Source organism: Pseudophryne corroboree, chromosome 8, assembly GCF_028390025.1.
Source record: "Pseudophryne corroboree isolate aPseCor3 chromosome 8, aPseCor3.hap2, whole genome shotgun sequence".
NCBI lineage: Eukaryota > Metazoa > Chordata > Amphibia > Anura > Myobatrachidae > Pseudophryne > Pseudophryne corroboree.
Window position 1 is genome coordinate 298,510,148 of NC_086451.1, and position 13,272 is coordinate 298,523,419.

The 13,272-nt window shown below is 39.9% G+C and overlaps 1 protein-coding gene across 1 annotated transcript in view; it reads right to left on the reverse strand.

Moving 5' to 3' along the window:
- Nucleotides 1-13,272, reverse strand: part of AMOT (angiomotin) — a 123,143-nt gene that overhangs the window by 61,748 nt on the left and 48,123 nt on the right. Inside the window, exons 4-6 of the mRNA XM_063937329.1 lie at nucleotides 9,236-9,695; nucleotides 7,492-7,636; nucleotides 3,801-3,893 (exon numbers count right to left, since the gene is read on the reverse strand). Coding sequence (XP_063793399.1) covers nucleotides 3,801-3,893; nucleotides 7,492-7,636; nucleotides 9,236-9,695 — 698 coding nt within the window. The remainder of the gene's footprint in view (nucleotides 1-3,800; nucleotides 3,894-7,491; nucleotides 7,637-9,235; nucleotides 9,696-13,272) is intronic.

The window sequence follows — 13,272 nt, forward strand, 5'->3', positions numbered from 1 at the left end:
TGCAGAAAGTGTTTGGTTGCTATTGGTGACGTTATACTGCACCACTGCTCTTTACACTGTGTTATTTAAGAAATCATAAATGTATATTTCTTTACTCCATGCCTAATGCAGGCCATACATCTATGAGTCGATTCCCCAGTCTGCCAATGCCAAGTCAATGATTGCAAAATCCTACATGTTCAAAATTTCTGACTCGCCGATTCCAATCTTTTTTGGGTTGGAATTGGCGAATCGAGAACTTCCAACATGTTGGATTTTGTATATGACCCGACCCAGTCTTCAGCAAAACCGGGAATTACCCCGATACTTGCCTTTAGTGACCCATTCTTTGACTAGGACAACACTGATAACTAAAAAATAATTATTAATAATAATAGTAATAATTTTGCAGATAATTTTGAGGATGTTACATACCAAGACTTTCATTAATAGAATGGCTGTTTCATTGCTTGCTGCAAAATGCTTCAACAGTTATGGAATTCTCAAAGTTGAACTTTTAATTACTGTAATTGAATAATGACTGCTGCTGCAGTGAGAGTGGAATAACTAGAGCGATAAATAATAGCGTCTTGCTCAATAATGTGAAGTCAAAATAACAAAAGACAACACAGGTAGAAAAATATGTTTTCTATCTCGTAAGACACATCTGATATAATTGTATATCTTTAGTGTTCCTTTAGTATCTACATGTTTCTGTATTTTATGAAAAGCTTTTCTGTACTTCATTATTTTCTGTAATATATTATGCTACGTATCTGGTAAGCACCTTGAGTCCTATTGGAGAAAGAGCGCTATATAAATAAAATGATTATTATTATTATTATTAGTGGTAGTATTCAATTCCAGAACTGGCGAATAATGTCTCGGAATTCAAGTATCAGTATCATTTGATGTCACACTATTAAGAGAATACTGGGCCTAATTCAGACTTACACGTTAACCCGATGGTTAGCGTACAAGTCGGATGGTGGGCACACTGTGCATGTGCAGAACGGGTTCTGAGTCCTCACACGCACTGTCTCCTAAGCCCCAGCCTAATTGACAGGCTCACGGCGTATGGAGGCATGGAAGGGCACGGTGACTGGAAGCGTGTCGCTACAGTTATGTACTGTAGGAGTGCTGAGGTCAGTGTCTGGCGACGCAGAATTTTGGACCTCAGCTGCGGACCAGAGATGGAAATTGAAGTAACCTGCAGGTTACTCAGATGACAGATGATCACGCAGAGTGAACCGATGGTGTGTCTTGAGTCAGTGGATCACAGAAGCAGTCACAAGGCGTCTATTTTCATTAGACGCCTCCTGCTGCATTAGCATATGAGTTGTACAATAGTGTACAACTCTGAATCAGGCCCATTAGACTTTTCCAAATACACAACATACAGTACTAGCTGTTGGAGAAAGATAAGATGATTTTGTGTGTCCCAACAGGAATAGGGAAAGTGCAGCCACAATACCTAGCCTAAATTTCCAAACATTTAAAAGCCAATGAAGTACTGTATAATTTGTATTACGAAAGGCAACACCTGCAGAAAATGTGACTTTGAAAGAGAAATGTGGCAACTCCCACAGAAAATATGTAAACACGTTTAATTTACTCAAACAACGAGTTGTGTTTAAAACAAGACTGTCTGCTTTACATTAGCGAGAATTCTTTCAGGGCTTTTTTTTTGTAAAGCTTGGCTGTATAAGGGAACCACATCACATCACCCCTCCTTCAACGGGTGGGAAAATATGAGATCAAAGTCTTAGAGAAAAAAAAACAGCAACATCAAACAAAAGGAATCCAAATAAAAAGACAAATCAAACCACAGTTTCAGACATCAGCACTAATCATTTTAAAACACTCTGTTTCTACAGATTTTAGAAGACAGCCCAAATCATCACATAATGCTGTTTAAAACGATACTTGCATATAGACTAATCCTCCGTCTACCACTAACAACTGCTTAGTACTTTTGGTTTTACTTCAAATACTGTACGGAAGGAGTCTATTTCCACCATCACAGCTGAACTCTATGGTCGCTTACTTCCCAAAGCAGATTCCATGGAGGCGCCAGTTCATGAATGCATATGTGAAAACAAGCTTAAGGCTGGGTACACACTGGGCAACCTCCCCTAGTTAGCAAGCAGCGCTATATTGCTGATTGCTGATTAGGGGAGATCACCAGTGCATACACACTGAACGATATTGTTCAGTGACATCATCCCCCGGGGTGTAGTATGGTATGTCGGCGGCCGGGCTCCCGGAAACCAGCATACCGGCGCCGGGATCCCGACCGCCGGCATACCGAGCGCAAATGAGCCCCTTGCGGGCTCGCTGCGCTCGCCACGCTGCGGTCACGGTGGTGCGCTACGCTATTTATTCTCCCTCCAGGGGGGTCGTGGACCCCCAAGAGGGAGAAAAAGTGTTGGTATGCCGGCTGTCGGGATTTCGGCGCCGGGATCCCGATAGCCGGCAAACTGAAGACCACCCCATCCCCCGTACTCCCCGGACATGCAGCTCAACAGTACAGTTAACATTGAGCTGCATGTTCTGTATATCATGGATGAACGAGAATGACACGCGGGTGCACACATCGTTCACCCACACACACTGGATGATATGAGCGATAGATCTTGCAATAAAGATTGTTATCATTCATATCGTCCTGTGCTTTCGCCCAGTGTGTACGGGGCTTAAGGGTTACAGGCAGTTGCAGCTCCAGAGGGGAGCCACCCCAAACGCTGCCAAACATCGCTGGCTGGGACTCACTGGCAGTTGGTGTGGCTCCCCTATTTGAGTTTTGGATTGTGCTGCAGCCCCACCACTGGAGCTGCCACAGGTTAGCTAAAGGTTTCACTAGTGCTAAACTACTTAGGCTACTGTATGATTGATTGGATTGATTAGCACACACAGTAAAGGGGGGTACTCACGGAGCAATATTCTAAGCAATCGGACTAGATTGCTTCGAATTTAAGCATCATCACTCCGTGTGTACCCCCTACAGCGATAGCGATGCGCAGCCCCGCACATCGCTATCGCTGCTGCTAGACTGGCCAATCTAGCGGGTCGCTCTCTTCACCCACTGGGTGAAATGAGCGCCCCCCCCGTTTCCCCCCGCACGCTCAGCACACATCGCGCTGTCCTGAGCGGCGGGAGAGATGTGTGCTGAGCGGTTCGCTCAGCACACATCTCTCCCACATCGGCCCGTCTATATGGGCCTTAAAAGTCAGTGCTACCCCCAAGCCAAACAGTGTACAATGCATTTCTCAGGAAAGGAATTTAAGTTTTTAAGATTAATGCAAATACAGTCATGCGGTTTTCATTTGTCATATAAATAACATTTGCTTACAATGTGAATGAATATCATACATGGATAAACAATGTAAACATATACTGGTTCAAAATCTAATTTGTACATTGTAACGTCAGAACAGCGCAATTACAATAAAAGCCTCTGTAGCGCCAACAAAATAAAGAGACACCTTGAAGTTAGCGATTTACTTTTTTCTGTAGTTCTTTTTTAATATCTTGTGACCATAACAATATGTAAGACTAGCACTTACAGTATGTGTCCCAGATGAACAATGATGGCTACTATCTAGTTATGTAAAAGGAACATGCTATGTGAACTGACGTATCCAATACACAAAGCGTATAAATTGCTTCTTCTGCCTTTCAAAATGTACAAAAAGGCATAAACTGTGAGAGTCAACTATGCATGAAACTACTTTTTTATGCTACGTGTAAGACCTCCAAACAACCCAGCAGAACACATGGAAAATGCAAAAAAAACAAAAACACAGCCACAAACCACTTACTCTGTGCTAGAAGTTGAGATATGGTCTTTCTGTTGTCTTCGGATCCTTCAAACTCCTTTGCGGCAAGCTGTTTATTTGCGGTTTCCATCCGCTCTAAAAAATAAAATTTAAAAATGTAAAGAAAACCCCTAAAATTGCTAACTAATGTTTGGTATCTGCTACATGAAAGATGTTTGCAAAGGTTAGTAACTGCCAAAACAAAACACCAGGCTGCAGGCAGAGAGCTTTCAGTGGTCTCATAACTGTAAAATAACTCTGTCCCTGTATCAGAATAAAGGCAGGTTATAAAATAAATGAGTTGTAATAGTGTACTATACATATACAGTGGGCACAAACATTTGTGGACTGAACCAACCTTCTGAAAATACCTTAGAAACTAGTGATAGTCACGTCCCAAGTAATTGCTAGGCTAAATATTGGATTATCCCACAGCTGGGTCCACTGTTTGTAGGTGATAGATCCACTTAATTATTGAATATATAAGGCTGCGATGTCTTTGTTGTATATGCCTGCTCCTTTTAATGGATGACATTGCTTCATATAATAAAAATAATAATAATAAAAATGTAGTCAACAGTCAAGTTATCATATTAAGGGGCATATTTACTAAGCCTTGGAGAGAGCTGAAGTTTAGAGAGATAACATACTAGCTAATCAGCTCCTAAATACCACATTACAGGCTGAATTTGAAAAATGACATACTGTATGCCCCTGAGTAATAATGCTTTATGCAGGGGTTTCATACAAAGAGAACTTAAATATACACAAGAGTTTATGATGCACACAAAGGTATGGTTACTGTACCCATTACTATGTAATGTTTAAAACAAAAAAGAACATTGTGTAACCAGAGTCTGGAGGCGAGGTGAACAGCATATGTGGAGGAGCCTAAGATTAAAAGGCTGATGAGTCTTCATTTTGTGGGAGAGTTGGAATGTAGTGACAATACACGTGGGAAAAAATATCTTGCTGAAGGGAGGGCCTCGAATTCAAGAAACGCCCAAACAACTTGAAGAGCAAAATGCTGCTTCAAAATACCTGAATTATAGTGTCATGTGAACACAGCCTCTTAATATCACCACTTCCGAAAGCAATTCATGCTATAATCGGCAAGGGTGACATTCACACCTGAGAGATAAAGTGGTGACACAAGTTTTGAAAATATGTTCCACAGAACTTTACATGTTCTATGAATTGTAAACTATGACTTTTGAAGGACAAATGAGTGATACAATCGGACGTGGCAGGTCCAACATATTGGTGGTACATGGGCGGAGTATAATTTGGCACACCTCTAGAATAAGGGAGTGTTACACAGGTGCTATAAACACTAGTAGTTCTTAAACTAGAATACACCATCTTTCCCAAGGGCTCAATAACTACCATGACGTCAGGCTGAAGTAAAGAACTTACCCAGAATTTAAAGGGTAACTTCACTCCAAAATTACTTTGCCACACAGTTGTGTATTATCTTACTAGAACTACCGATTCTTAAAACATGACTTCTACCTGAAAAAGCCTTATTAAACTGTTGCTGCAATGTGACAGATGTTCTGAGTAAGTGACCTTCCTCAGGAACAGTGAGAACTATGGAAATCATCAACTTCACCAATACCCCTTTCACAAAGAGATTTTGACCTGGGATATTGTCGGGGTAAGCTAGGTCAACCCGTGCCCTTTCTCTGTGTGAGAGGGTCTACCTGGGTCCAAATTGCCATGGCCTTGACACTGGTCACTACCAGTGTTATTCCGGATCTGACCAGTGTTGCCTGATTATGAAAGGTGCCACCCACATTTTCTGACCTGGGTTACCTTTCAAAGTTGCTCATTGGCTGTGTATCTGGAGGACTGCCTCAAGGGAGCGTCTAAAGTGACCCGAAGGGCAGAAACGGCTGCAGACATGGGTTCAGTGTGAAAGGGATTGACCCGGGAATAACCCAGAACCAAGGTGCAGTGTGAAAGGGTGATAGGAGCTGTGACCCGGGTCCAATCAGTGTTAAATAACCCAGGGCAAAGCAGGGTCGAAGCCCCAGCTTTGGTCTGAAAGTGGAATACACTGTTGCTAAGGAAGCTAATTTATTCATACATATATGTAAAAATGTAGCAAGTGTATAATAAGGCTTCAATTAACAATTTAATGCATAAATCCCATTTCAAGAGTCAGGAGCTATTTTGATCTGTTGAAGTATTCTGCATAAAGAATTTCATCAGGGAAATGTTTCAGAGTAGTTACATTTTAATCATTTCCATGTGATGGGAAAAATATTCCTCTTTCACTACATTCTATCCCCATAAGAGTTACCAAGCCCTTATGACACGGCAGATTTTTTTAAGTTTACTAAGAGATAACATTTAAAATGTACGTACAAGTGACATCATTGCAAGGAAGTGTTGTCATTTTTATTTATTTTTTTACTTCAAATAGTACTACATTTTGATTTTAGATGAACCTACTAAACATACTACTAAAATAATATAACAAATGCAAATAAATAATATCAAATTTGAAATTTAAGTCTTCTTCTAATTTGCAACCACTAAAAAGCTCTTTCAAAATGGGATTCATGTGAATTATTCTTGGAAGACTGTCTAGCAAATGCAGCCAATTAATTCAGCAATGTTAAATCATTATTCAATTTATTTCATATTAAAATACTGGAATAAAAAAAAATTGCAATAGCAACAAATTAGCAGTGATTCCAGAGAAACACATCATGGGCATTTCACGCATACTGCTTGCTATCAACCAATTAGCAATTAGTCTTGGGAGCTGCGAGATCAGCATGCTCCTGCTAAACTAATAACCATACTATGAAGTGACATATCATGGGAGCACAGCGACCCTGCAGCTTCCAAAACTAATTCTAAATCTGTGTTTCTAAGTCAGGTGTTTCTTTGAAATCACTGCTAATTTACGATTATACCAAAGGTTTTACTTTTTTTCTTTAATCTAAAATAAATTGATTTACGGACGCTGGAGGAATTTGTTTCACTAGGCAGACACAGCATACCAAAGGAATCATTCATAGAAATAAGGTTTAATCTTACCTTTCCTACCTGTTTTTGAGCTCACCAAAATAGGGTTGTATCACGCAGTCTATAAACAGGCTATTCATCTTTACACAGTGTACACTATATACAGATTGAGTATCCCATATCCAAATATTCCGAAATACGGAATATTCCGAAATACGGACTTTTTTGAGTGAGAGTGAGATAGTGAAACCTTTGTTTTTTGATGGCTCAATGTACACAAACTTTGTTTAATACACAAAGTTATTAAAATATTGTATTAAATGACCTTCAGGCTGTGTGTATAAGGTGTATATGAAACATAAATGAATTGTGTGAATGTAGACACACTTTGTTTAATGCACAAAGTTATAAAAAATATTGGCTAAAATTACCTTCAGGCTGTGTGTATAAGGTGTATATGTAACATAAATGCATTCTGTGCTTAGATTTAGGTCCCATCCCCATGATATCTCATTATGGTATGCAATTATTCCAAAATACGGAAAAATCCCATATCCAAAATACCTCTGGTCCCAAGCATTTTGGATAAGGGAGACTCAACCTGTATATGTATTTATCTTTGTACACTTGTGGCATAAGAGGTATTTATTCAATTAATGACTTATATTTAGTCTTCACTTTAGGTATACTTTAACCATAATTAGGAGTTATGTACCTCTAAGGTCTCTGTTAAAATCATGGATCCTCCGGATCTCACCCTCCAGTTTTGTTCTCATAGCTTTCTCCAAAGTTTCTCTCTTGGATGAAGATTTTACGAGGTTTTCATACGCTTCAGAGACTCTCTGGATTTCCATCTCCATCTGAAACATGCCAAATGAATATCACGAGGCAAATGGCTAACTACACACTCCCTTTGTAATGACACACTGCACCTGTTTCCTCCCTACCCAAGTCTGGAGATATTAGAGCTACAGTTATATAAAAAGAATGAGAACATACAGAAAGTATGTTTACAAATATATAGCACAAATATAGCTAACTGCAAAGCTTTATTTTATTTTTTTAGATCTGTACACATTGCCTTGAAAGGTTGGGTACGGCTGACCAGCGGTCGGGATCCCAGTGGTCAGCATACCGAGGCTGGGATTCCAGCCGCTAGAATGCCGACAGGGGACGAGCGCAAATAGCCCCTTGCAGGCTCGCCACACTGCGGGCTCGCCACAGGTTCTTTTCCCACTCTATGAGTGTTGTGGACACCCACAGAGTGGGAATAGTCCTGAGCCCCCTGCCGGCATTCTGACGGCCGGGATCCTGAAGTCGATATGCTAACCGCCGGGATCATAACTACATCCCCATGGGACATACAGTAAGCATAGGCTAAGGATTCTATTACAGTTTAGTCAGATGGGCACCAAAATGTGCCTAAATAAAGGTATAGGATAAAAGTTTGGTTTGTAACACCTCTGACCACCTGCAGAAAGTATATTTTTTTTAAAACAAGAGGAGAAGGCTCATGCCCATCAATAAAGTTGGAAAGGTCTTCCTAAATGAGCCTTCTCCACCCCCACCAACACAATGAGCCTCAGAGGTCATTCAGATTACTATTTAAACAATATGCTGCAGTATGACGTATTGTTCAGCCACAAAATGGTTTCCTGCTCTGTGACTGGCTGATGGGAACAATTGTACTTCCAAAGGTGTGTAAATATTAAAAATGAAATGAACTGTCTACTTAAACAATGGTTATGATAAAGTTGATAAAGAAGCACAAGCAACATGTAAGTCTGCGGACGGTGCTCCCACCACAAGTAGCGTATGGCAATAGATGGTGACTATCTACTGCTTTTATTCCTGATGCATTTCTTTAAAAATACTAACAATATCATCAGAGGTACCTCTGAAACAACAAATATGCTGACACTTTATGCCGGGTTCACAACACATATCCCTCATATTGACATGCTAGTGTGCGCACATACATACTCCTGTACAGAGTAGGTCTCCTATATGGGATTTGGACATATTTATCTGCACCGAGTAGTGGGAATTATGTTGCATGTTTATCCTCTAAAATTACTATCTTTGTAAAGCCTGTGTACTACAAATAGGAGCACATGTAATATACTACGGCTCATAAAATAAGAATCAGGTCCTGATTATATGGTTAAAATATTTAGTAAGGTGTTATGGTTTTATCTTATAAGATGTAATATATATTTATCTAAATTGATCTCTGGAAATTGTAATTATTTTCTAGTTTTTGTATTTGAGTTCATATATTTTTTTTATCATTTATTAAAACAGTAATTTAGAGCATTAATACACTATTTAACTAGGGGACACTTGTGTTGTATATGTTGATTTGTGTTTTAGTTCTTGTAATTAATCTGCAGTCTTTAATAAGAGGTCCTATAATAATATGGTCTTAAACTCTTCATTCAACACTTTGCAATTCTTACTTTCTGAAACCTTGCCACTTTGTCATAGCATCCTTCCAGCTCCTGGCGCAGAGACCTGTTCTCCTCTGACAGAACAGCAACCATTTGTTGTGCACGAGAAACAATAGCAAATGGGTCACTCTGTATCTGGGAATATGGTGAGGGCAACGGAGGAGGTCTTGACAAACCAGGGTCCATCTGTGGTTGCTGCTGCTGCTGCTGGTGCTGTTGCTGCTGTCCAAAGTATGACTGAGACAAGCGATAAAAGTCTCCATGATGAAACTGGCTGGACATTTGCTGAGGCCGGGGTGTTCCAGGAAAGAATTCCCCATGGCTTGGGGATGGAAGCTGCTGTTGAGATGGTGACATGGCTAAAGGGGACTGTAGTAGGCTCATAGATCCGAGGGAAGTAAGAGAGGAGGTGGGACTGTGGTAGTGCAGTGATCTCTGTTGGTGTTGCTGCTGTACATCTTGATTTTGCCTGTTGAGGACAAAAGTTGATTAAATGTTTTTTTTTATTTTCCCATCCATCACTAGGATAAAATAAAAGATTCAACCTCTACCTAGTGCACATTAGATATAGCATCCATACTTCTATTAACACCAGTATGTTGGCCCATTCAGTCAACATGTCTCTCCCTCAACTGTTCCGCACTTACGGTTTAACAACTGACCGCAGCATCTCATCCACCAGTGAAGGACTGCCCAGTACGTATTTCCTTCTCTATATCCCTGTTCCATTGTAGCAATGGGAGCTGTTTGGGAGAGCTCAGGCTCCTAAAGCGCTTGATAGAGACTGGAAATCTATTCAGGATTATATTATACAGTACACTCTCATTAGAACCCAGCTTCTCCATTACCCTGATGAGGGTCTTTTTTTGGTCACTGCAACTAGCTAAATGTATTCAAATGTCTAAAAGAGAGCATGTATATACGCAAAAGCTTTATAATAAAAAGGGTTAAGTAATGTTTACAGCTCTTTTAAAGGCTGGCCATACATCTAAAGACTTATTGTTCAATCTGGCTGGTTGGAACAAAAATCTGGTAATGTGTGGAAGCAAATGACAATTGAAAATATGCTCCGAAATGCCGGAAAAGTGACAAAAATGGTCAGAACGACAAATTGGTTAAATCCATTTGATTTAACCAATTTGTCTGAATGTACCTGGCATACATATACTGTAGATAGGGAAAGCTAGGTAACATGGACCACCCAATTTCTGTTTCTGCTACAAACAAATAAACGGCATACATTGGAACCTGTTCCCCTAAATGCACATCAACTAAATCTTAAAAAGAGCTGTAAACATTACTTAACCCTTTTTACTTTAATGGATTTGAGTATACACATACACTCATTTTCAAGCACTCTATTTTATATATTTATAATCTTTTAACAGAGCTGCTCTATATCCATCTCTCTCTATATATATATATATATATATATATATATATATATATATATATATATATATATATATATATATATATATATATATATTATATAAACCCCATTAGCATAGTTCTTATTAATTCACATATTAAAATGTCTATTGGAACCAAAACACACAGCTGTAGACAGCGCGGTGGATTCAGAGTAAGGAGCAAAGCAAAAAAACTAAATCCACAACTTTGCACCTAGACAAATCATGTTGCAATGCAAGGGGTGCAATTTTTGAATTATTTTTTTGTATGCGCTGTAAATACTGGCTGCTTCTGCATGTAGCACACTATTTTCACGCTGCAATACAGAGTACAGCTAAGACATGCCCCTCCCAACTCTAAATCACCTACAGTGCAACCCAGTGGTGCAAGTACAATTTTTTTCTTAGTGGTACCGATAGTAAAAATGGATGTGGCCACGTGTCATGAGGGACGTGGTCACATGAAACTAGGGGATTGGCTACATGACAATAGGGGCATGGCCCCATTATGTCACACACCGTAATGCCCCTTACACATTATGCCACACACCGTAATGCTTATTACACATTATGCCAAACACTGTAATGCTTATTACACAGTATGCCAGACACCGTAATGCCCATTACACATTATGCCACACACCATAATGCCCATTAAACATTATGCCACACACTGTAATGCCTTACATATTATACCACAAGCCAGAATGCCTATTACATATTATGCCACACACAGTTATGCCACTGACACCATTTTATGTCCCACACACAAAAATGCCCCTTATAAATGATGGCCCAGCTGTGAGCTGGTGGTACTGAGTACCACCACCATATTTCTTAATGGTACTCCGTACCACCCTACTTTCAGCATTGCTGTTTTGCCAATGTGCAAATCTGCTTCTTTTTTGTTTGCTTTGTTCCCAGTTCTAAAGCAGCCTAACGTGTCTAGTGTATACTCATTCCTAGGCAGCCTATCACCTTCCTAGGAAGCAATTATGTCACTGAGCCATGGACACTCCAAGATCATAAAATGGCTGCCACTACTATGTGTAGGATACCGGTATACAATAATGAAAATAGCATATAACTAAAATCAAGGAAAATCAAAACTATAATATAGGGAGATTCAAATAACTTTACCATTCCACTGTAAATGTTCTTTGAAAACTTATTGAATATACTACACTGCATAGAACTCCACTCTAATATTAAAAAAGTATATTACAATTAGAATAATTAAACACTATTACTAGTAGAAAAGACTGCTTTGTTACAAAACTGTTATACAAAAGATTCATAGCATACCCATATTAAATATATTTGATTTAACTATCGTTTTACTTTGGGTATATTATGTTACAGTAATAAAAACCTAACTATAATAAAAAGGAATGTAAATCAAGAATAAAGAGTGACATTACTCTGCACATACATGAAAAGCAGGCACACAGCCTAAATATACACCAGAGATCTCACAAGTTATCCAGCTTCAATATTTGTGGCGACCCCTCCCTTCTTGGCATCTTCTAGGAGGTATGAACTGCGTTTTCAGGAACTGCCATCCCAAGCATCCCCATTTTCTGTCGCTGGAGCAGACCAGAGTGCAAGTCCAGGTAACACCTCCGACAGAGGCACATCTGCTGTTACTGCAACTAGTGTAGTCTCTGAAACCTTCTCACACCACATGCATTTCTCACCCACAGAACTAGGAGCACATTGGGAACTCCCGATAGCAGCAAGCCTTTTGATGTTGTGTATTTTCTGAGCCACTGGGACCGGTCACAGTATCATTGCTTCTGCCCACATAAAAAAGGTGGATCTTCGTTTGTGTATGTCATTAAGAGGAATGTAGGTCACATCCATCACACTCTCCATTCAGAGCTGTAATTTATCAGACATCATGAGTGTACAGGACTGGTTTCTCTGCCTAATTTCACTACCTCCCTCTTAAACACTAATGTAGACACACACTTATTAAGAGATCAGGTTCTTATACAAACTATTTCATTGGCTGTGGCCATACAGTGTTCACATGTCAGATGGGATTGAATAAATGACCAGCGTCTACAAGCTGGATGTGTACAAAAGACACAGGTGTACGTTAAAGAGGAGGTAAATTGGCGTGTTACATACTATATAAGAACCATCACCTTTACACTTCAGTTTCAAGACACTTCTGTGGTGGTAAACTTGAGGTAAAAACGTTAAGATATTTGCAAATATGGAAATAATGGCCCTCATTCCGAGTTGTTCGCTCGTTATTTTTCATCGCATCGCAGCGATTTTCCGCAAACTGCGCATGCGCAATGTTCGCACTGCGGCTGCGCCAAGTAAATTTGCCTTGAAGTTTGGTATTTTACTCACGGCATTACGAGGTTTTTTCTTCGTTCTGGTGATCGGAGTGTGATTGACAGGAAGTGGGTGTTTCTGGGCGGAAACTGACCGTTTTATGGGTGTGTGTGAAAAAACGCTGCCGTTTCTGGGAAAAACGCGGGAGTGGCTGGAGAAACGGGGGAGTGTCTGGGCGAACGCTGGGTGTGTTTGTGACGTCAAACCAGGAACGAAACTGACTGAACTGATCGCAGTGGCAGAGTAAGTGTCGAGCTACTCAGAAACGGCTAAGAAATTTCTATT